Source organism: Odontesthes bonariensis, chromosome 20, assembly GCF_027942865.1.
Source record: "Odontesthes bonariensis isolate fOdoBon6 chromosome 20, fOdoBon6.hap1, whole genome shotgun sequence".
NCBI lineage: Eukaryota > Metazoa > Chordata > Actinopteri > Atheriniformes > Atherinopsidae > Odontesthes > Odontesthes bonariensis.
In genome coordinates, this window is record NC_134525.1 from 1,835,012 (window position 1) to 1,857,122 (window position 22,111).

General features: G+C 43.0%; 1 protein-coding gene across 1 annotated transcript; it reads right to left on the bottom strand.

Annotated features, from left to right (window-relative positions):
- Nucleotides 1-1,813: 1,813 nt before the first annotated feature.
- On the bottom strand, nucleotides 1,814-11,176 carry LOC142369678 (glutathione hydrolase 5 proenzyme-like). Its single transcript, XM_075452009.1, has 12 exons — nucleotides 10,748-11,176; nucleotides 10,239-10,366; nucleotides 10,058-10,153; nucleotides 9,140-9,326; nucleotides 8,907-9,068; nucleotides 8,537-8,682; nucleotides 8,131-8,261; nucleotides 6,715-6,899; nucleotides 6,372-6,463; nucleotides 4,365-4,471; nucleotides 4,099-4,209; nucleotides 1,814-4,010 (listed from the first exon to the last, which is right to left on the bottom strand). Exons 1-12 carry the CDS (start codon nucleotides 10,912-10,914, stop codon nucleotides 3,864-3,866), a joined length of 1,659 nt encoding a protein of 552 aa, XP_075308124.1. The 5' UTR covers nucleotides 10,915-11,176; the 3' UTR covers nucleotides 1,814-3,863.
- Between the last annotated feature and the right edge of the window lie 10,935 nt (nucleotides 11,177-22,111).

Below are 22,111 nucleotides of genomic sequence, written 5' to 3' on the forward strand. Positions count from 1 at the left end.
CCTTAAAAAGTGTCAGATGTAACTTTGGTCATTCCTTGTTGTTCATCATGTTCACATTCATGTTCTGGTTTTCATTTGTAATGTGCTACGTCTCCACCACCCATATCAACAGTGATACGACTCAGTAACCTTAGCATACGTTTGCCTAAAATGAAGTTCATTAAATGCTGTACAGTTTTTTATTGTTTATCTTTATTTTAAACTTTGTTGTTAAAGTTTGTCATGTTTTAATTTCCTTAATTTCAAGCCATTTATATAATAGGATGCTATGGTTGATGCCGAGCTGTCAGCTCTCAGCTGTCATCTGTCAGCTGTTAGCTGATCGGTCATTCATTTACGATGTGGTCGCATAGTGTTAATACGCCAATATTACTCTGCCGTTGCCCTCCGCTATTACTTTGTTGTTCAAGTAGCCTATGTCATGTTTTCATTTTCATATCATCAAGCCATTCATATTCATCTTGTGAGCTAATCTACCTAGCCACGGCCTCAGGAGCATCTATTTATACTACAACACTCTGGTAAAACAAATAGATTCAATAGTACGGTAATGTTAAATCTTACTTGTGAAAAGTAATCCCACGACTTCTGTTTTCCTTGGTTCGCTCGTTTGAGCAGTTGTATGCTGAACACCAGCCAGGCATCTTGACAAGTCTCTAGTTGCAAATTCAATGACAAACGTTATCGTGAGCTTGACGTTCACCACTCCAAGATGGCGGCCGTTTTTCTCGCGTCTCAGCAGCCAATGCTCAGTCTAGTGTTCTATATGATGTCTATGGTCTTTATATTGACGGTTTTGCCTGGTTCAGACAAGCTTCCGTTCCTCGGATCGTGAAAATAATTCAGAGTGAGACCTCTTCATCACCTCCTTCAGAAACGCCTGATTCATGAAAACAACATCATCGAGCTGCAGACACGGAGTCTTTAACGGATATTTAAGGACATTTATCACCGCGCAGCTCTTGGTCATTGAGTTGTATCACATCAAGGTAACTATCAAACAGTTTGAACACCGATAGCAACCGATACCAACATTTAGCAGCTGTCAGTGACCTGGAAACCTGTCATTTAGCTGGTTAGCCAGCTGGGGGCGCTGACACCGAGGCGTGGGGAACTCTCAGAGGAATCTGAAGGGACCCAAAGTTAAACAGCAGAAGATTTGGAATCCGTTATTTCTAAATAATGATGTTTCAGACTCGGTGGAACTCAGAAACTTTTATCGTCAACCAAGTCTGTATCAGAATGACAGAATGATGCATCAATCTGGAGAGGATCCTTCATCCCCAAATCTCCCAGAATCTCTGACTTACTGTGGCTGTGCTTTTCATTAAGTAGAATCTGCCTATGTTGTTGACCTTGAAAATGTTGCATGTTTCCCATCAACAGGCCCAAAGCCCGGATACGGAGTGTGCGTATCTATTGAGCCTCCTCTGGACACACTAACTGGGGAGTGTGTTGTTCTCAAAATGTCCTCATTTAGCCCGAGACCCCCGACACAGCTGGTGGTTATCAGTCACTACATATTTCTTATCGTTTCCTAAAACTCCTTTGCACAGCTGGTAAGTATCAGACTCTTCATAAAGTATTTTTATCAGCCTTGGATAGAAGCATTTTAGAACAGGGAAACGTAACATCCTGTATTAATGTTAAGACCTTTATTTTATAAGCCAGACAGGAAGTGGTTCTGTGGTTGACCTGGAAGTGAAGGTGAGGATTAAAGGTTAAAGGTGCCAGCAAATGTTGAACGCCACGTGTGGTTCTTTTGTTTTCTTCAGTAAATAAAGTCAAGACGACCCTCGGCTACATTTTGAACTTTTTTATTAAATCATCTACAAAATACACGGCTTACATCATCTTATATACATTTTAAAGGAGCATTTTTACTTTTTATAATATTAAGGGCTTTGGTAAAGGAAAGAAAATCTTTATGAAATACAAAAAATCTGGGTTTTACATTCATATATTTACATTTATATAGGAAATATTTTCCGAATAATAATATGTTATTGAGCAGAAAGTCCCATTCACTGTTAACCATAATAACAGCATAAATAATGTATTTTAGAGAAGGGTTTGAGACGGATCCCCGTGTGCAGCCAGTCATGTACATCAATCCAGAAAGTTGAAAACATACAATGAAAAAACAAGTGATCAGAAGTTTCATCCTCTCCACAAAACACACATCCATCCGACTCACAGCCAAAGCTCCGTCTCAGCAGCTCTCCGGATGGATATGCACCATTTAGGATTTTAAAGGGAATTTCTTTTACTTTGGGATTAATGGGGAATTTTAAATATTTAGAACGCAACGAATATATGTCTTCTTTGGAGAAAATTTGTTTAATGGAGTTACAAAATGACAATAAAGGGTGCGTGATGTCATCAAACATCTTTATAATAGTTTTATTAGGAATCTTAATAGCCTTAAAATGACAATTTCCAATGAGAAGAAGTGGAACATTAGGAGTGATGTGAGTGGAGTTGGAAACAAGCCCTTGAATTAAATGTAAAGTGGGTTTGGGGATGGCTTTTATTATGGATTCAAAGAAGTTTCGATTGATGATCAGATTATATTTGAGGCAAAAATGTTCATATGTCATCACAACATTTGGAACTCTCTGCGGCTCCGTGACTTCCGCATTCCTTTCTTTCTTTTTCTTATTTTTTATTTATTTATTTAAACATGTCACATTGACAGAACAATGACATACTCAAAAGTAAACAGCTTTTGTTTTTTTAACTTCACATTTACCTCCTCATATAGTACAAATAGAAAGAAAATAAATGATTGTAGTTTGGGCTATCTCTTATAGAAAAATAAACATTGAAAGATCTTCGATGCACAAGATAAAAAAGGGATAATTTAATAATAAAAAAAACAAGGAAAAAAGAAAAGTTAAGTCCATTCTTAACAGTTACAAGGGGTTAGGACAGGTTAAGATTTGCTATGAGTGTGTATCATTTATCTGCATGGGGATTATTTCTATGTTTCAGACATTTTTTTAACAAGGATATTTCATTTTTTAATGCAAGCCATGAAGGTGGGGATTTGGCATATGGACACTTGTGAATATAATATTTAGTGATGGTGATGAGGTTATTTTCATTCCTTTCTTTCTTTAGAAGTTTGTGGAGAGGGGTCTGGCTGCAGACCTGCGCTGTGAGGACCGGAAGCGACCAGCAAGTGTACCGGAAACAAGAATGCAAAAAAAAACAAAAAAAAAACAGTAAAATGGCCATATTCTGCATTTTCACAAACCAGAAAAAGGTTTTAATGAATCTATAGCCTCTTACATAATTTTTTATTCTTAAGACATGAAGGATATATTCAGTTCATTGATATACGCAAAGCATGTAAAAAAGTAATATATTTAATTTGAATATCACAAATAATGTCCATAATTCATTTGCATCATGTAACAGTGCTTACATAGTGAAAGAAAAACTCCAATGTGAATGTGAGAATGGCAAATAGCAGATATGAACAGCTTATTCATCACTAAAATAGCCTGCTATGTATTCATGAGTTTCATAATATTATAAAGTCACTTGTATGCAACAAACAGAAATATATAACAAATGGTAAAAATGGTAAAAAATGGAGGAAATGGCCTTAGAAACTAAATATATCCAAAGTCAGAAACAGGGAAGAGCCGTTTTGTTCTTTGCACACAGCTAAAAAACCCATGTTATTCTCAATGTCAAGGTTAGTCCAGATGGGGGCTGATGGGACCTGGTTTTCAGTGTGTTGTTAAATGATTTTCCAGCAGGATAGACACCTTCTGCTACAGTTTTTGTATTTTTGGGATTGCATGAGTAAGGTCTGAGTGACTCTGAATAGCCAACACTTCTGACTCTTGGTCTCAGTAACCGGCTGCTTCTCCCAGTTTCCTGGCATCAGACACTGCACAGATGCAGCCATCCACCTTTTCCACAGCATTTACCACGTTTAAGAATTTTAGGGCCGGTTCGCGATTGTGTCCAAGAGCTTTAAGAGCCTCAATTACATGCTGAGGAGGAAAGAGGGGAGGGAGCTTAGATAGAACAATAGCAGTATGATGTGTTAATACATTTGAAAGAATGCCTTGCATGTACTACCTCATCAAAGCCGGGTTCAAACTTCACAGCATTTGTAGAGTTTACAAAAACAACAGGAACAGCAATTGAATCCTTCAGGCTCTTTCCAAACCAAAGGTGATTGATGAGCGTCTGGAAGAGAAAAAACAACACACTGTAATCTGCCTGATGGGAGGGTGATGATCACAGAATGGATAACAGGCATGGTGAAGAGACTAGGAAGACGTGGCATCTGTGTGCAGCAGTTCATCTTAATGGCACTCAGTGCGATTGCCTCGGACACATACTGAAGCCATCGCAGTCGTGATCATACTCCCACCAGACGATCCAATCACCAGCGTCTTTGACTGAGACCTCAGCACAGCGGGACTCATGGAGGAGGGAGGCCGCTCCCCTGCCAACACAAAAGCCTTGACTGACAGGAAAGACAACTGCAATTCAGTCTGATCAACGTGAGGAGAACAAGAAGGAAATGATTCTGACTGCCATCAACAGAATGCCATTGCATGATTTCAGTCAGATACTGAAGGGCATCCATGTAATCCCACATCAGACTGTATTTATTCACTGTAGGAGTCCTTGTGCACGCCCAATATCAGAGGAACTGAAGATCTAGTGCAGTATATATACAATATACATATTCTTTTTTTTTTATAAAGCCAAGATGGTTACAGCAAAACACTAAAGTGAAAGTCCTAGATTTAGTTTATAGTGCCGCATTAGTGAGGGTGTGGTTAATGTGGTTTACATTACTATCTGATTGTTTTTTTCCTGCTGTCTTTGCTGGCCTGTATATGCAATTCATTACTGCTGAATTCCTAATAAGACTGCACTCATTTCAGCTCCATATTTCTCTGTTTCTGCTGTCAGACAACAGAACAAAATCTATGAGAAAACACAGCCTGGTAGCTGGGTGTCGATCAGCCGTCACTTTCATTTCTTTCCTTTTGATCTGCTAAATGGAATATTTTATATCTACACATCAACATAAATGTAAGTTAAACACAACAAGTGTGGTGTCATTTTGGTTACTACTTACATGTGAAATCACTGAAAGAGAAAGTTAAAACCATCAAAATATACATTTTCTTTTGAATATATTTAAAACATCAAATGCTGAAAGTGAGACATTTTCCTATTTAAAAATATAAGTTGATCTTGAAGTTAATTGTAGCAACACGTCTCAGAAAGGTTTGGACAGGTCCATGTTTACCACCCTGTAGCCTCTCCCTTTTTTTACAGTCTGTAAACATCTAGAACTGGCAGAGGAATGTGGTCCCATTCTTGGATGATAAAGGATTCAAGCTGCTCAGCACACTTGGGTCCTCTTTGTCATATTTTGCATTTCAAGATGTGTAAAATGTTTTCAGTTGGTTGAAGACAAAGGCAAGACAAACAGCTAGTCTGTATAATGAAGCCCTGCTGTTGTAATAGATGCAGCATGTGGTGTAGCATTGTGTGGTTGAAATATGCGAGGCCTTCCCTGAGAAAGACGTCATCTGGATGGGAGCAGATGTTGCTGTTTGCACCTTTCAGCATTGATTGGGCTTTTCTTGTAATGCAGAAATGCACTAAATGATCAACACAGATGAAGGCTGAGGAACATTATCATGGGCCCTGTGATAGACTGGCAACTTGTCCAGTGCATACGTCACCTCACATGCATTGGCAGCTGGGACAGCCTATTTTTGCACCCATCCAACTTTTCGGGAGATGTGTTGTTGCCATCAAATTAAGAATTAGCTGATATTTTTATATATATAATAACATTTCTCACTTTCAACTGTTGATATGCTTTCCATGTTCAACTCTGAATAAAGAACTCTAAAGGCTTAAGCACTCACTTTTTGTGCTGAAGCTAAAATCTGAACCCACATGAAACCTGTGGTTCTTTTAAGAAAGTAGCCGTTTGAATCAGAAAGTCCTCGCTAGGCCAAACAAAAGATGAGTTTTCTAGGTTCATATTTCAGAGAGAACAAGAGCAAGAGTCAACAAATGAGATGCAGCTCTGAGTCTGAAATCTGATACGGAAATGCTTTTAGCTAAATGCTAACATCAGTTTGCTGACTATGGCAATGCTAACATCCTGCTTAACGCGTATAAAAAACCTGTTAAGCAACGATGATGTATAAACTGTGACAAATGAATTGCTCAGTCGGAAGTTAGCTGAATAAAAAACTGCCGACACTGTAATTACTTTCATGCTGGAGCCTGAGACTGTTGCCTAGTACTGTAGCAGTATTATTTCATATTTGCTAAACCAAACTGAAAATGCATTAGGCTGATTTTATTACCAGGAAAGATGCGTTCAACTCTTCCACAGAAGTCCAACAGCTGGTTGTTGAGGATTACTCCAGTGCTCGGAGAGACGAACATGGAACCAAATCTGGTGAGAAAATGCATGAACCAGATGAACTGGATCTGTCTGTACTCCTCGCATGTCATTTATCTTTAAAAACGAAGCCACCAAACTGTGCTATCGTAGAAAGCTTTTGTCTGTGATGACTGGAGTTTTCTTCCTCACAAAAACACTTGTTCTGTCATCTTTTAAAGCTCCATAATCCTTGTACTTTCAGACTAACATCGATATGTGACGGCTGGTTTCCAAATGTGAGGTACAACTCTTCAGATACTGACACGCGGTTGATGGTGCTGGTGACGGATGCAGCAGATCCATCTTCAGCCAGCACAGACACATGTGTGGTGCCCAAGCTGTCCACATATGGGCTGATATCGTAACACCGAGGATCATGTGTCCTGTTGCTGCTGATCAAACTCCGTATGTGGCTGGCAAATATATCCTCTGTGAACTTCTTTGCCATCTGTGAAAAGAAGAGAACATTTTTACACACACACAATGAGGAAAAAATGCATAAGAAAATGATTAAATCAGAGCTAAATTTGAAAGGGATTTGCTGCCTGTTTTTAATCCTTTTCATCCCCGTTTCTGTACTATTTCTGTTTATCTGCCCATAAAACTCTTCTGTTCAAATTTTCTGAAAAACCAGGCAAAGATGAAGCAAAGAAATATTTATCGTAAAAAGTTTAGGGAAAAGATTTACAATTTACGAGTATGATTAGAAGTCACCTTGAATTAACCAGTAACAATATTACAATATCTAAATCTGACATTTGAACAACTGGTCCGATTTGAAGGCCTTTCTGTGTGACTGGCAGAAACAACTGCTCATAGAAAGCAAATAACAAAACAACCTATTACTAACAGAGATATAAACTATGGAAATCCAACCTTAATTTAATGTTAGGCTACTTCTAATCACCAAACCCATGAATTTTCAGGCGTACAGCCAAACTTTCCCTAATATCATGTTACTTGAATCATCATGACACCAGAATGATGAATTGAATAAGTGGTATCTCAGTTTTCTCACAACTACCATCGATGATATATGCCAAATGAAACAAATGGTGAATTAAAACCGTATCAAACTATTTCATTGGATAAACCGCTAAACATTTTATAAAGAAGTTGTCATTAACTCTCCCTCAATCAGGTATAAGTAAACAAGCCCATTTACATTTGTTCCTTTAAGTACATTTTGTAGATACTACATCTAATCTCTTACATCAAGTCTTATGTAAGGACCTTCACTTGTAACAATAGGCCATTTTTACACTGCCACTTTTACTAAAGATCCCCTTCTTCCACTATCCTCCATCAATACCTTATTTCAATTAAACTTTCAAATAGAATAAATCAATTCAACAATAGTGTATATATATATATAAATTTATATAACATATATATATTAAATTCAATTCAAAATGTATTTATATAGCACATCAAAACAACCTCAGCTGACCAAAGTGCTTCACAACAGCAGCTGCATCACAAGAGAGTCATCAATAAAATAGCAATAAGAATGACTTCATCACAGATAAAAATCAAATTTGAGATAAAATTAGCAATAAAATAACAATAACAGTCACAATAAAAGTAGCGAGCCAAGGTGAACTCCATTTCAGCAAGTGGAAGGCCAGGGAAAAGAGATGTGTTTTCAGTTTGTTGATTTTTTATTTGTTGATACTTACTTTCTCTGAGGCACACTGAGGATTCCTTATGTCCTTCTTGAGTCCATTGGAAATTTTAAAAGCCTCAATATAACGGTGATAAAACCATGTCTTCTGTTCAACAGTCAGAGGAGCCGAATTCAACGGATATCCTGTAAATAAAAACAATTGTGTATTCATTTCTTTTTTAAAGTTTCCATTTTTGGTGTAACCTATTTCCTAAAACTGATCAAGATTCTTTTTTCTTTTTTCACAAAACACAAGCCAACACAGAGCACTATGTTAAGATTAAAACATCACATGCAACAACAAATAAAAGTATTAATCCGGCTGTCCCTGTTTAAAAAAAGGATTTTCTAAGATGCTTGGTTTTGTGATTTGTAAGTGTAGAGGAGCAGCAGCTCTGCCATCTGTGTCCAGGAGGAACCTTTCATGATGTTGAGGATGAGGCTGAGGAGGATTCCTCCTGCGGGGGGTGGGGGGATGTACATCTGGTACTCTCCCAAAGGAACAACCCACGCATCGGTCACTGTAACTTTATACGATGCCAAGTCTTGCAGCGTGAGTGCAAAAACATTCAAACAAATGCATTCTACTGAGCAAAACTAAAAAAAAGCATCCCAGCTCCACAGAAATAAAGACTTTTAATGGTTCTGGGCTGCTCACGTTGGAGACTGAGTGATCACTGCAGTGCTTCGCAGACCCAATTGATTGGTTAATTTGTAATTAGATCATTGTGCCAGGCGGCCGCTGATAATTCCTGGAAAAGAGAGCGTGATTAAACCAGTCTGACAATACCTTGCTCCTGTATATCACGGATTAAATCCTCTGCTATTCTTCCAGTGTAAAAGATGTCCGCTCCGTGGTTAGCAATCATCTCCAAAGTATCGGCTAGTTTCTCAAATTTCACAATGTCTCCCGTCTTTAACAAGTTCCCGTTTGCATCTGAAAACAACTTCCTGAAGGACAAGCTTTCCTTTTCACACCTCATTATTCTGAGACATATTGTGAGTCATCTCGTCTGCCGTACTGTAGGGGCTGGGTCTCGCTCAAGTCAATATTCTGGATATATAGACCTAGGACTGGAGGAATGGGGAATCCTTCTCTGGCCAGCTGGATGGTTGGCTGAAAGAGGGAGGCCCACGGCAACTTTCCATAAAGCCTGTGTGCCTTTTCGTAACCCCGAATTTCCCCTGGAACCCCAATCCATTGGCTCCCTGCATGGAAGGATAAATGAACACTCATTGCTGCTAATGTACTAAGACATTGTCTTTTTAGGATTTCTTGTCTAGCTTGTCATTACAGTGCCCTGAGATGATAAATCATATGATTTGACGGGATAAAAATCCACTGACTGGAGTTTAATTTAATATCCTTTCACAGGAATTCTTTTACATCATTCTCTCTTATGTGGCAGGTCTTGCTACGTGTTAGGACTCTGCATCACTAGTGTCTGTTGTAACTTTTTGCTCTCAAACCATATTGTTTGAGGGTTGCTCTTTGCATGTTTTTATCCAATTACATACTTTTTCCACTAAACAAAGGATTTTCCTAGCTGGACAATGTTCTTATAATATCCTTTATACATTGTACTGTACTGTCCACTTGAACAGGCCTAAATGTATTACTACACGTCAAGACTACATAAATAGTTGTCCTTCTGTGGCTTGGCTTAAAAAGCTTAGCTTTTATGTCAGGACGATTAGGCCTCTCAATGTAATCAAGGTCAACTGCCTGACAACCAGGACAAAGAAGATGCATTTCCAGCTGTAATAAAAAAACTATTAAGATTTGCTGCATTTTTTTTCTTGACATTTTGTGTTAATTTCTATAAACATCGAATTCAGCTTGAATTCCTGCAGACTAAGCAGGAAAAACAAAAAAAGGCTCTCCCCATTCATCAGGAAATAAATATGAATGTATTTGACACACCAGACCAGCAGGGTACCTGTCTCGGGTTGGTAAGTCTTGGGACAGGATTTCAGCAGGTCAGATTTCACCTTGGAGGGTGCCGTCTCTCTGGAGATGATGATTTTCACTTCACCTTAAAAAAGTTCAGATATTATGGGTTAACATTTACTAGGCTACATCTGCTGTTGGAGGGTGGGCTGCGTGAATGTGTTTGTTACCAGAGCTGTCCATCACTGTGAACATGCAGCCTCCTCCGATTCCCATGCTCTGCGGGTTCATGATGGAGGTGCACAGCAGCGCAGCAATAGCGCCATCTACAGCGGAGCCCCCTCTCTGAAGCATCTCCCTGCAAGAATTCCCACTGATCACTGTCCCATTGGGTATATTTCTGCATGTTTCCCCGTCAGGAAATGATGTGTTTATGCTTTGCATATGAAGGTGTAAGCTTATGAAGTCAATAAAATGTCACACAGATGCATATTCATATCAGTGAAGCAAATTTATTCCATAGTTTTGTAAACAGATGTCGACCAACACAACTTAACACTTGGCTATTAAGGCTAAGCAGATTCAAAAGCAGAAGCCTTTCAGTGAGCATAAATGCTAGGTTCGCCCACACAAGCAGTGGATAGTGTGTGTAATAGTACACTGCTCCTCACAGACCTTACCTGAAGAAATAAACTATGTATTTTTTGAAGCCATATTTAAAGTTCTAATTACCGCTCACCTTCCGATCTCCGAACATTTCTTTGAGTCTGCAGCCACCGCAGCTTTTGAGAAAGTTCCATCTTGACACTTGCGCCTCACAGGGACAGCTGTACTCACAATTCTGGCAATCAAGAAGAGCAGCATCAACGCGCAACAAGTATACACCCTCGCCTTTGACCTCGCCATGGCTGTGTTCCTCTCCGTGTATTCCCGTTGACCATTAAAGTTTCCTCTATCTAGCCTGAAATATGCCAACTTTACCGAGTGAATGAATAACTTGGAATCCGGCTCGAAGGACCAAGAAATGTTGGGTCTAAAAGTGAACCCAGCTGGAACACAGTTCACTCAGGACAACCCCAGTGAGCAACAAAACACACAGTGCACAAGATTGTATTTTTACTTGCAAGGGGAGCCGGACAGAGTGACAGATCTTCCTCCTTCACCCGAGCTCAAACGACTCCACCCGACTTTCCCCGTGTAGTTCTTTTTATCGCACAGCTTAGTTACAATCACCATACGGAAAACAATCTTGTGAGCAAGATGCAACAAATGTTTCACTGGGACATCTAGTTCCTCACGTGTTGAGTGGTTGCACATTCTGCTACATGGGAAGACCAGAGCACCCTGTTTCTCACAGTTCCCTTTAATTACTTTGTATCACACTAAGCAGAGTTCACACACTACATGTCTGTCTATAAAATGTTGTTTACTCAAAATGAAAATCTATATACAGTTTTCCAACTGTCCCTTAAACTGAACAAGAATAAACCTATTTTGTCTAACTTTGAAATGGTATAAAAACTGTTTCTTCCATAAGTAGTTCATGAAACATACTGCCAGACTAATTAAACAATGGACTACTACCATGGGTACTATGAAATACTTTCACTGTATACTTTGTGAGTAATCCATAGACAAACTGAACAAGAATGGACCTATTTTGTCTAACTTTGATGTGGTATAAAACCTGTTTCTTCCATAAGTAGTTCATGAAACCTATACTGCCAGACTAAGTACACCATGGACTACTACAATGGGTACTATCAAGTACTTTTTCTGCATACTAGTCTTGATTAAAAAAAATAAAAGAAGCTGGGTGGGCGGCAGCCGAAGGCGGAGACCTTGGCGGTCTGATCCTCGGCTACTGAAGCTGGCTCTTGAGACGTGGAACGTCACTCTGCTGGGGAAGGAGCCTGAGCTGGTGCGCGAGGCTGAGCGGTTCCGGCTAGATATGGTCGGACTCACCTCGACGCATGGTTTGGGCTCCGGAACCAGCCTCCTCCAGAGGGGTTGGACTCTCTTCCACTGCCCCTGGTGAGAGGCGCAGAGCAGGTGTGGGCATACTTATTGCCCCCCGGCTGTGCACCTGTACATTGGGGTTTACGGGTGAGTGAGAGGGTAGCCTCCCTCCGCCTTAGGGTGGGGGGACGAGTCCTGACTGTTGTTTGTGCTTATGCACCGAACAGCAGTTCAGAGTACCCACCCTTTTTGGAGTCCCTGGAGGAGGCACTGGAGAGTGCTCCTCCGGGAGACTCCCTCGTCCTGCTGGGGGACTTCAATGCTCACGTGGGCAATGACAGTGAGACCTGGAGGGGCGTGATTGGGAGGAACGGCCCCCCTGATCTGAATCAGAGTGGTGTTTTGTTATTGGACTTCTGTGCTCGCCACGGACTGTCCATAACGAACACCATGTTCAGGCATGAGGGGGTCCATATGTATGGGTTATGTGAGACAAATCAATAGCAGAAAATGAAAAGTATAAACAGTAAGAAAGAGAGTATTGTAGAAGTTGCCTTTAGGCAAAAAGATGAGCCGAAAACTTCTCACATTAAGACTCTGTGAGTCGCGTTTATTAACTGACCAAAAACTGACAGTTCCAACTGGTAGTTCCAACTGACAGTTCCAACTGACAGCTCGCGCATCAACAGAACAGCTGTTATCATGAAACGTCACCGGATCTCTTAAAGAGACCGCAACTATTAAATGCATCATAACATTCAAGACAATGAACCGCACAACATTAAAGACGATGAACCAACAACATAACAGATAACAGAACACATATAAGAAAGTGAATTATGCCGTCAGTGTTGAGAGCACTACACATGCCCCCCCAGAATTCACTCTAACAGAAAACCTGAGAAAAAATATCAACGGCGTGGGGGGCGAATCAAACGTCCAGTGCGGCTCCGCCGAATTTGAGAGTGCGGAACCGCCCCCTCAGTGGCTGTCTGTGGGGCTCCCCTGCGGCATGGTCGAGGGGCAGGAGGAACGGAAAGGGGGGGCCTAGTCAGAGGCCGTCCCCGTTTTGGGGGCTGCGCCAACTCAACTGGCCTGGCCAGATCAAGGTGAGCTGGTTTAAGGCGGTCCACAGAAATACACTCCGGTTTGCCCCCGATGTCCACCACAAAGTGCTTGTCCCCAGTTTCCACAACACGGAAAGGGCCCTCGTAAGGCGGACGGAGAGGTCCGCGGTGCCCATCCACACGAATGAAAACATACCCGGCAGACTGTAGGCCACTGGGGACGTGAGAGTTTGGTAGACCATGGCAGGAGGTAGCAAGTGGAGCAAACAGCTTGGCATTGTCTAACAAGCTGGAGCGCTGGAGTGTGGCTGACCAAGGGGTCGTGGTGCTGGGGACGAAATCCCCGGGGACCCGCAGTGGCTGACCGTAGACCAGCTCTGCAGAGGAGGCCTGGAGGTCTTCCTTCGGCGCTGTCCTGATGCCCAGCATGACCCATGGGAGCTTGTCAGCCCAGGAACTGTCCTTCAGGCTGGCACGCAGGGAGGCTTTCATGGACCTGTGAAATCGTTCACAGAGGCCATTGCTCTGGGGGTGGTAGGCCGTGGTGCGGTGGAGTTTAACTCCCAAGCTCCCTGCGACAGCGTTCCAAAGCTCGGAGGTAAACTGAGCGCCACGGTCTGAGGAGATGTCTGAAGGGGCGCCAAAACGGGACACCCAGGTGCCAATAAATGCCCGTGCCACATCCGCTGATGTTGTGGATGACAGTGGAACAGCCTCTGCCCACCGTGTGGTCCTGTCGACCATAGTGAGTACATGAGTGTAACCCTGCGAGGGTGGAAGTGGGCCAACTAGGTCGATGTTGACGTGGTCGAAACGTCGTTCAGGCACTTGAAATTGTTCTAGTGGCGCTTTGGTGTGGCGGTGTACTTTGGCACGTTGGCACTCCACACAGGTGTTCGCCCAGTCCCTCACGTCCTTTTTAAGTCCGTGCCACACAAACTTTGCTGCCACCAGCCGTTGTGAAGCCTTGGTTCCGGGGTGTGAGAGGCTATGGATGGCGTCGAAAACAGGCCGCCTCCACTTTGCAGGCACAACAGGCCTAGGGGAGCCCATAGAGATGTCGCAAAGCAGAGTGGTGCCAGCGTCGTCGAATGCCACATCCTGAAGCTGCAGCCCAGTAGCGGATGAACGGCAAGCCTGCACGTCCGGGTCTGTGGCCTGCTCCGTTGCCATGCTGCCGTAGTCCAAACCGAGGTGGACCGCCCCCGCAACAGCACGGGAGAGGCAGTCTGGAACCTGGTTGTGCTTCCCAGAGAGGTGTGCAATGTCCGTCGTGAACTCTGAGATGTAAGTCAGCTGCCGCTGTTGCCTGCCGGACCATGGCTGAGTGACTTTGGACATGGCGAAGGTCAGAGGCTTGTGGTCCACAAAAACGGTGAACTGGCGTCCTTCCAGCAGTGAACGAAAGTGTCGGATGGCGAGGTACACTCCAAGTAGCTCCCGGTCGAAAGTGCTATACTTCCGTTCACTGGGACGTAACTGCCTGCTGAAAAAGGCGAGAGGCTGCCAAGCATTGCCCACCCACTGCTCGTAAACCGCACCGACCGCGTAGTCCGAGGCGTCCGTGGTAAGTGCGATTGGGGCAGAGGAGGCGGGATGGGCCAACATGGCAGCCTTAGCCAGGGCTGTCTTAGCGTCCACAAAAGCCTTGTCTCTTTCCGGGTTCCAGTCCACAGTGTGTTTAGGCTTGGCACCTTTCAGAGCCTCGTACAGGGGCCGCATGGTTTGGGCAGCCCTGGGGAGAAAACGGTGGTAAAAGTTAACCATGCCAAGGAACTCCTGTAAGGCTCTGACAGTGACAGGGCGTGGAAAAGTGGTGATGGCCTCCACTTTTGACGGAAGGGGAACAACCCCGTCCTTCGTGACTCTGTGCCCCAGAAAGTCTATGGTGGACCGACCGAACTCGCACTTGGCTGGATTGATGATGAGCCCGTGCTCGGTAAGTCGCTCGAACAGAGTGCGAAGGTGCGAAAGGTGCTCTGGAGGTGATGAACTGGCCACGAGGATGTCGTCAAGATACACAAACAGAAAAGGCAGATCCCGTAACACAGAGTCCATGAGCCGCTGGAATGTTTGAGCAGCATTTTTGAGCCCAAATGGTGTGCGCAGGAACTCAAACAAACCAAACGGTGTGATTACAGCTGTTTTTGGAATGTCGCGAGGGTGTACGGGCACTTGATGGTATCCTCTGATCAGGTCCACCTTCGAAAACATGACCTTGCCAGCCAGGTGCGCTGAAAAATCCTGGATGTGCGGCACTGGGTAGCGGTCAGGCGTTGTCGCGTCGTTGAGCCGTCGGTAGTCCCCGCAAGGACGTCAGCCCCCCCCTGGTTTGGGGACGAGGTGTAGGGGAGAGGCCCAAGGACTGTTGGAGCGTCGAACAATCCCCAGGCGCTCCATGGACTCGAACTCTGTCTTGGCTACGGCAAGCTTGTTCGGCTCGAGGCGTCGAGCGCGGGCGTACACAGGTGGGCCAGTGGTGTCGATGTGGTGCTCTACACCGTGCTTGGCTGTAGAAGAGGAGAAAGTGGGCTGGGTGAGTGCTGGAAACTCGGCGAGCAGCCGTTGGAAACTGTCCGTGACAGAGAGCAGGCTGGAGAGGTGTTCTGCGCCAGAGTCGCTGAGCGCGCAGGCATAAGAACAGAAAGTGACGGCGTCGATCAAGCGCTGATTTTTAACGTCCACTAACAGTCCAAATGCACACAAAAAATCTGATCCTAAGAGGGGAACAGCGACTTTGGCAGTCACAAAGTCCCAGCCGAAGCATTGGCCGTCAAAACACAGTTCAACATGCCTTGTGCCGTATGTACGGATAGGGCTTCCATTGGCGGCTTCCATGGGGGGGCCGTGGGTGTCAGCCACCACGTCCACCTGTGAAGCAGGAAGTAGACTCCGCTGTGCCCCTGTGTCGCAGAGGAATCTCCGGCCGGAGATGGAGTCGTGGATGAAGAGCAGCCCGCCGGCATGGCCGACGCTCACGGCCACTAGTGAGCGCCGGCCTTGGCGTTTCCCGCTCCACTGAAGCTGCATGGAGAGCGGCATCGTTTGGCCTTGGGGCCAAACCTGGCATGGTAGTAGCACACACCTGAAGACTGCTGCCGACGCGGGGCTGCTGCTGCGATGAGCATGTGATCATCAGATATTTCTGATACAGCAACAGCACCAGCAGGAAGAAGGGCAGCTGCGCAGGGCTGTTGACTAGCCAGGAAACACTTGTCAGCCTCAGCAGCCAGTTCTCTACAATCAGTGCTGGCAGTGTTGGCCAAAGCAGCTCTCACATGAGCAGGCAGTTGGCGCAGGAAAAGGTGGAGGAAAAGGAAATCTGGCTTGTTGTCACCGAGCAGATCGAGCATTCAGTCCATTAGCTCTGAGGGCTTGCTGTCACCGAGCCCTTGAAGAGAGAAAAGCCTGCTAGCCCTCTCTGTGTCAGATAGTTCGAATGTTTTCAGTAAGTATTCTTTCAGAGTTTCATACTTTCTCGTCAGAGGAGGACGTTTAAGAAGGCTCACTACTCTCGATGCCGTAGAACTTCCGAGGGCAGATACCACATAGTAGTATTTCGTTTCGTCAGCCGTTATCTGACGCAAGGCAAACTGTGCCTCAGTCTGAGTGAACCAGGCAGAAGAAGACGATTCCCAGAATTCGGGGAGCTTGAGAGACACAGCGTTTGCGGTCATGGCGATCTGGATACGTCCAGTAAACAAACGTCGGGGTCACCAGTGTGGAAGTTGCCTTTAGGCGAAAAAATGAGCCGAAAACTTCTCACATTAAGACTCTGTGAGTCGCGTTTATTAACTGACCAAAAACTGACAGTTCCAACTGACAGTTCCAACTGGTAGTTCCAACTGACAGTTCCAACTGACAGCTCGCGCATCAACAGAACAGCTGTTATCATGAAACGTCACTGGATCTCTTAAAGAGACCGCAACTATTAAATGCATCATAACATTCAAGACAATGAACCGCACAACATTAAAGACGATGAACCAACAACATAACAGATAACAGAACACATATAAGAAAGTGAATTATGCCGTCAGTGTTGAGAGCACTACAGTATAAACAGTATTTATAGTGTGTACTTACTTATTTGTCATTGGTCTCTAACTAACTGGTCTCTGACTCTCTAAATGTAGCCCTGAAAAGAAACATTTGTACAGCTGTACCGCAGCAGCAGCTGTCATTTGAATTGTTTTACCCTTTTTACCAATTACTATAGCCATGGCAACATGTTTGCCCATTGGACCAAGGCGTCAAAAGCCCTTCTGGCAGGTGACGTGCCACCAGTTTTTAGACTGAAGAAGCCAAAGCTTGATGACATGACTGAGGTCAGTTTGCACTCTAGCCTAGCAAGCCAGACCCGTATAGCAAAAAGCTGTACAGGGGTCTAGTGACGCTGGATAGCAGTGTGGGCGGGATAAACGGTTGTCTGTCAAGTTCAACGCCACGCAATAGGATGGCGCAACAACCAATCAGAGCGATGAAGAAGTTTTACGTAGTCAACGCGACGGAATGATTTGTAGTCTATGGCCTGAAAAGCTGATTTCACTTAAGCTCTAAACTCTGTAAACTTTAGCAACATTTGAAACATTTTCAGGCGAGAAAGTAGTCGTTTAGATCCCCAACGTGTTGAAAACCTGACAAAATACCGGCTATTTACAATTTTGTTCCCACGAATTCAGCGCTACTAAAGCTAGCCGCAGTGAGCAACGCACTTCCGGTTTTGCCGTTTTGACTGCTCTCGTCCCGTTAACGGAATTTGACCGTTCAAATGCCTTACCGGAGAGTTTTGTCAGCTCTGAGACGAAGATCGGCCCGCCGTCTTCGGTACATCATGCTCGCAATCGACTGGGGAAAGCCTGTTCGCCGGGCAAAGCCATTGTTTACCTGTCTCTGGGACTTTTTTTTACCTCTCTCTGGAACTACACACTGAAACGTCGCACCTCTGTCGTCACTAGGTAGCCCGGCATCCGACCCCGCTCCTCACGATTTGATTGGCTCGATTAAGTTTTGATTTGGAACCTCGCAAAACGACCACAAGTGACTAGACTAGCCCCGGAGCAAATTCCATTTGCGGCCGCTAGGGGCGTCTAGATTTCTAGGCTATTTGCACTCCTTTTTTCTCAATCTTTATTAGTTGTTTTCAGTAAATCTTATGTTAAGTTTCCCTCCCAGCACATGGTTTTAGAACTGACTTTGTGACGTTTGCTTGTATTTAAGGCAAAATAATACTTATTTAGGCTGAAGAGAAGCAGAATAAGTGGCAGCAAACTGCTGCTCCAGCTGTGCAGGAGGTGGGGAACTTAAGAAGAGGGAGGCTTGATCTCCATCATCTCCATTCCACGTTGTTACATTTTGTAAAATGACCTTTAATGCTCTGACAAAAAAGCTGACACATTTTTTTTTCTTTAGACCAGTGCGGTCGTCCGAGATGCATCACTGTGCATCAATGGTGGAGAAAGTTTCTTGTGAATTAAAACACTTAGAAAAAAGCCGATTGAAAGTTTGTATTGTGTCTACTGTTTTCTCCTGTAACAGAGGTTATTGGCTATCTGGGTCATGTAACTAGGTATTCAGTAATTCACTTTGAATCCACAAAGCTAAGTTCATTTAAAATCATAAACCCTCACACCCTCAGTGTGGTCCGACAGCACAAGGTAAGAACACAGCACAAACAATATTAATAGAATATTATTAGAATATATAATATAATATTAGACTTGTAAACACACATAAAATATGCCTATATAAAAGAATTGAGCAAATCAATATGTAAATGGTCCCAACAGTAGAAGCATTATACATTAATGTGTACTTACAGAGATTTATTGTTTCAAAATGAATTTGTAGTGCAAACTAAACTAACAGCTGTTGTTTTTGCAAATTAAATTAAAACAAAACACTGGAGTAAAATAATGCATGTTTTGAGTAGGCCAATAATGTTTTAAGGGGATCATAACCGCTGTACATCTAGTCTCCATTGATCATCTGTAGAATAAACCAAGAAGTGGTCGTAACGTTTAAAAATACGTGCTTCCGGTACACTCGCTTTTATTTTGAAAGGCTTCGAATCAACTTCCGGTCCTCAGAGTCTGCAGCCAGACTCTGGTCTAAAGAGCAGAAGACCACCAGAGACTTTTGTCTTCTTGGTTTTTATGGAGCTCTGAAGCAGCGACGCAGGTAAGTTTTCCAGTAATTAACAGTAATTAACGGGACACATGCATTACCACGAGTTCCGCTGTGCACATCTCCGGCTTGGTCCATCACTGCTGATGAGAAAGCATTGTTAGCTAGCATCTGCTGCTAGCTTCCAGCTCCCTGCTGAACTGTTTCCCTGTGGGCCCAACAGAGGAACTCTCTGTATCTGTATGCAGAGCTGGAGGGTTGTTGGTGTGACTGCAGGAGCAGCTTCATTCTGTCTGTGTTTCTGCATTAAATCACACAGCAGAGGTCCAGCTGCTGATGGCAGCTAACGCAGCTAAACACAGCGGGAAGCTTCCGGCATGGTGGCCGCTGTTCGGTTCGGCTCCGGTGTTATGCCGAGAAATGCGTCCCCCGGACGCGGGAACGCGCATCGCTCGAACTCGGGGACAGCCTTCGGAACACATTTTGTACAGCTGATCCCCACTTTGCTTGCTGCAGTCGTTTCTTTGATGGTTTATGGAAACTTTGATTGAATTTGTACTTCCACTTGTTTGCTTGGTTTAGCATTTTGAGTTAGCCGACTCTAGTGTTTCCACTCAGTGGTTTGTGTGGTTAGAGTCAGGACCATATCAAACACTGTCACTGCAGTTTAAGTCTTTTGATTCTCCTAAAATAATTTTGTTCTATTTCTGAAGAATGCAAAATTCAAAGTCATGACAGAAACTTTGATTGACTCGCTTAGTGATAAATTTAAATAGTAAATGGAAATCTTTGAAATTAGTAGTATACCCTTTATTTATGTATTGATTTAATATATATTTATATATTTAATTATAATACAGTGAATACGTTTGATACTGAGTGAGTGAACAGCCAGGATAGTCCTGAGTTCAGGTGTACACGCCTTTGTCAGAAATTTTGGATCAAAAGGATTTTACAGTCGAGTAAAATATGTGCACGCTCCGTATCATGGACGTCCTGCATTTGCCATAAATTCTGTAATACGGGCGCACTTTGAATGACCGCAGTGATTTAAAACGCTGATAAATGAGTCTCTGCGGCTCCAAGAAAGAAAAACGTTGATAAAACACATCGTCAGTGAAGTGATCAATGCACATTATGGGTCAATATTTATGGAAAACTGCGTCGTAAATGTTAAAGTTGTTGTTTTTGTCCCGCTAAGACAACAGTGACGTCATCAACACCGCTCACGCGAGCCATGGCGGTGTTATGCAGAGAAATGCATCCCCTGACGCGGGAACGCGCATCGCTCTAACTCCTGCATATCGATGAGAAAACGGATAAAAATATGACCGGCGACTTTTAAACATATTCATGATATAATCGTGTTGTTTAGCTATGAATGCCCTATAAAGGTGGAGTTTTATGGAAGATTAATTTTAGAAAACACGACTTTGACACCTTTATCTGAACTGGTTGGAGGCGAATGCTTTAGTCACACTGTCTGATGGATAATGTTCTGTTTCCTGGTTTGCACTTATGGGTGACATTCCTCATTTTTCTACCAACACAATAATAGTTTAAGCCTTGTGTAACACGCAAACTTTTGAACTAGTAATAAAACGCTGGAATGGTTGCAAATAGAAAATGGTCTGAGTGAGAAAATAAAGTGCACAGTGGTTATCAGTAGCCTAAAAACTCATTAATAACACATAAATTAAACAGTATAACTAATATGTAGAACGTGTAGAATACATTGTATGTTCCCTAACTGTGGCTTAATGTTCTGTTGTTGTTGTTTTTTTCCTGCAAGCATTTTATCACCATGCACCTGCAAGGCCAACTGTGAAATCCATAATTTCTGACAAAGGCGTGTACACTTGAACTCAGGACCATCCTGACTGTTCACTCACTCAGTATCAAACGTATTCACTGTATTATAATTAAATAAATAATTGATACATAAATAATAATAATAATAATAATAATGAATACATAAATAACATAAATACATAAATAAAGGGTATATTACTAATTTCAAAGATTTACATTTACTATTAAAACAATTCACTAAGCGAGTCAATCAAAGTTTCTATTTTAGGAGGAAGAAACCAACGCACACCAGAAGTTTCGAGGTGCAGGTAGCGGGTACTGGTTCACTTCAAAGGGGAAGATACCGCACACTCTTGTCCATCATGCTGAATTTATTGTACAAACAACGTTTCGGCCAGTGTGGCCTTTCTCAAGTTTTTACAAAAGTTTTTACAAAAGCAAAGTGAAAACACCTCTTATAAATTGTCCTCTAGTATGTGATTGGTAGACAACAATCAGTTAATTATGACACCTGCCAATCAAGGTGGAGTCTCGTCACATATTAATTAGTCACATATGTTTATATTGTGCGCATGCTGCGTTCGTAATCTGCTTCTCTGCTGCAAATGCGTTTAACCCTACAGAACTGACTATAGGGGAGGCTGTTCTTCAGTGGAAGAGGATGACAAGAATCGGCTCTTAAAAGACTATTGCGTGCTGTAGGTTTAATAAATAAATCTGTATACAGTGTGTCATTCTCACGTATGACCCACACATCTAAAAAGCTGATGCGGGTCAAATCAAAGTCCATTGAAAAAGCTAAACATTCCGTACAAGTATTCAGATAAGTAAAGAAATCTTGTAAATCATTAATGCTCCCACGCCACAGGGCCAGTACATCATCTATATAACGTTTCCAGAGTATCAGATGTGGTCTAAACCTGTTGTTCACATAAATATATTTTTCTTCAAAAAACCTCATATAAATGTTAGCAAAGGACGGAGCAAAAGGACTGCCCATCGCTACACCTCGCTTCTGTAAGAACCATGCATCTTGAAACAGAAAATAATTACATGTCAAGATTAGTTTAGCAAATTCAAGTATGCAGTTAGTAGATGGGTTTGGGGAGGTTTCTCGTTCGGAAAGAAAATATTCTAAT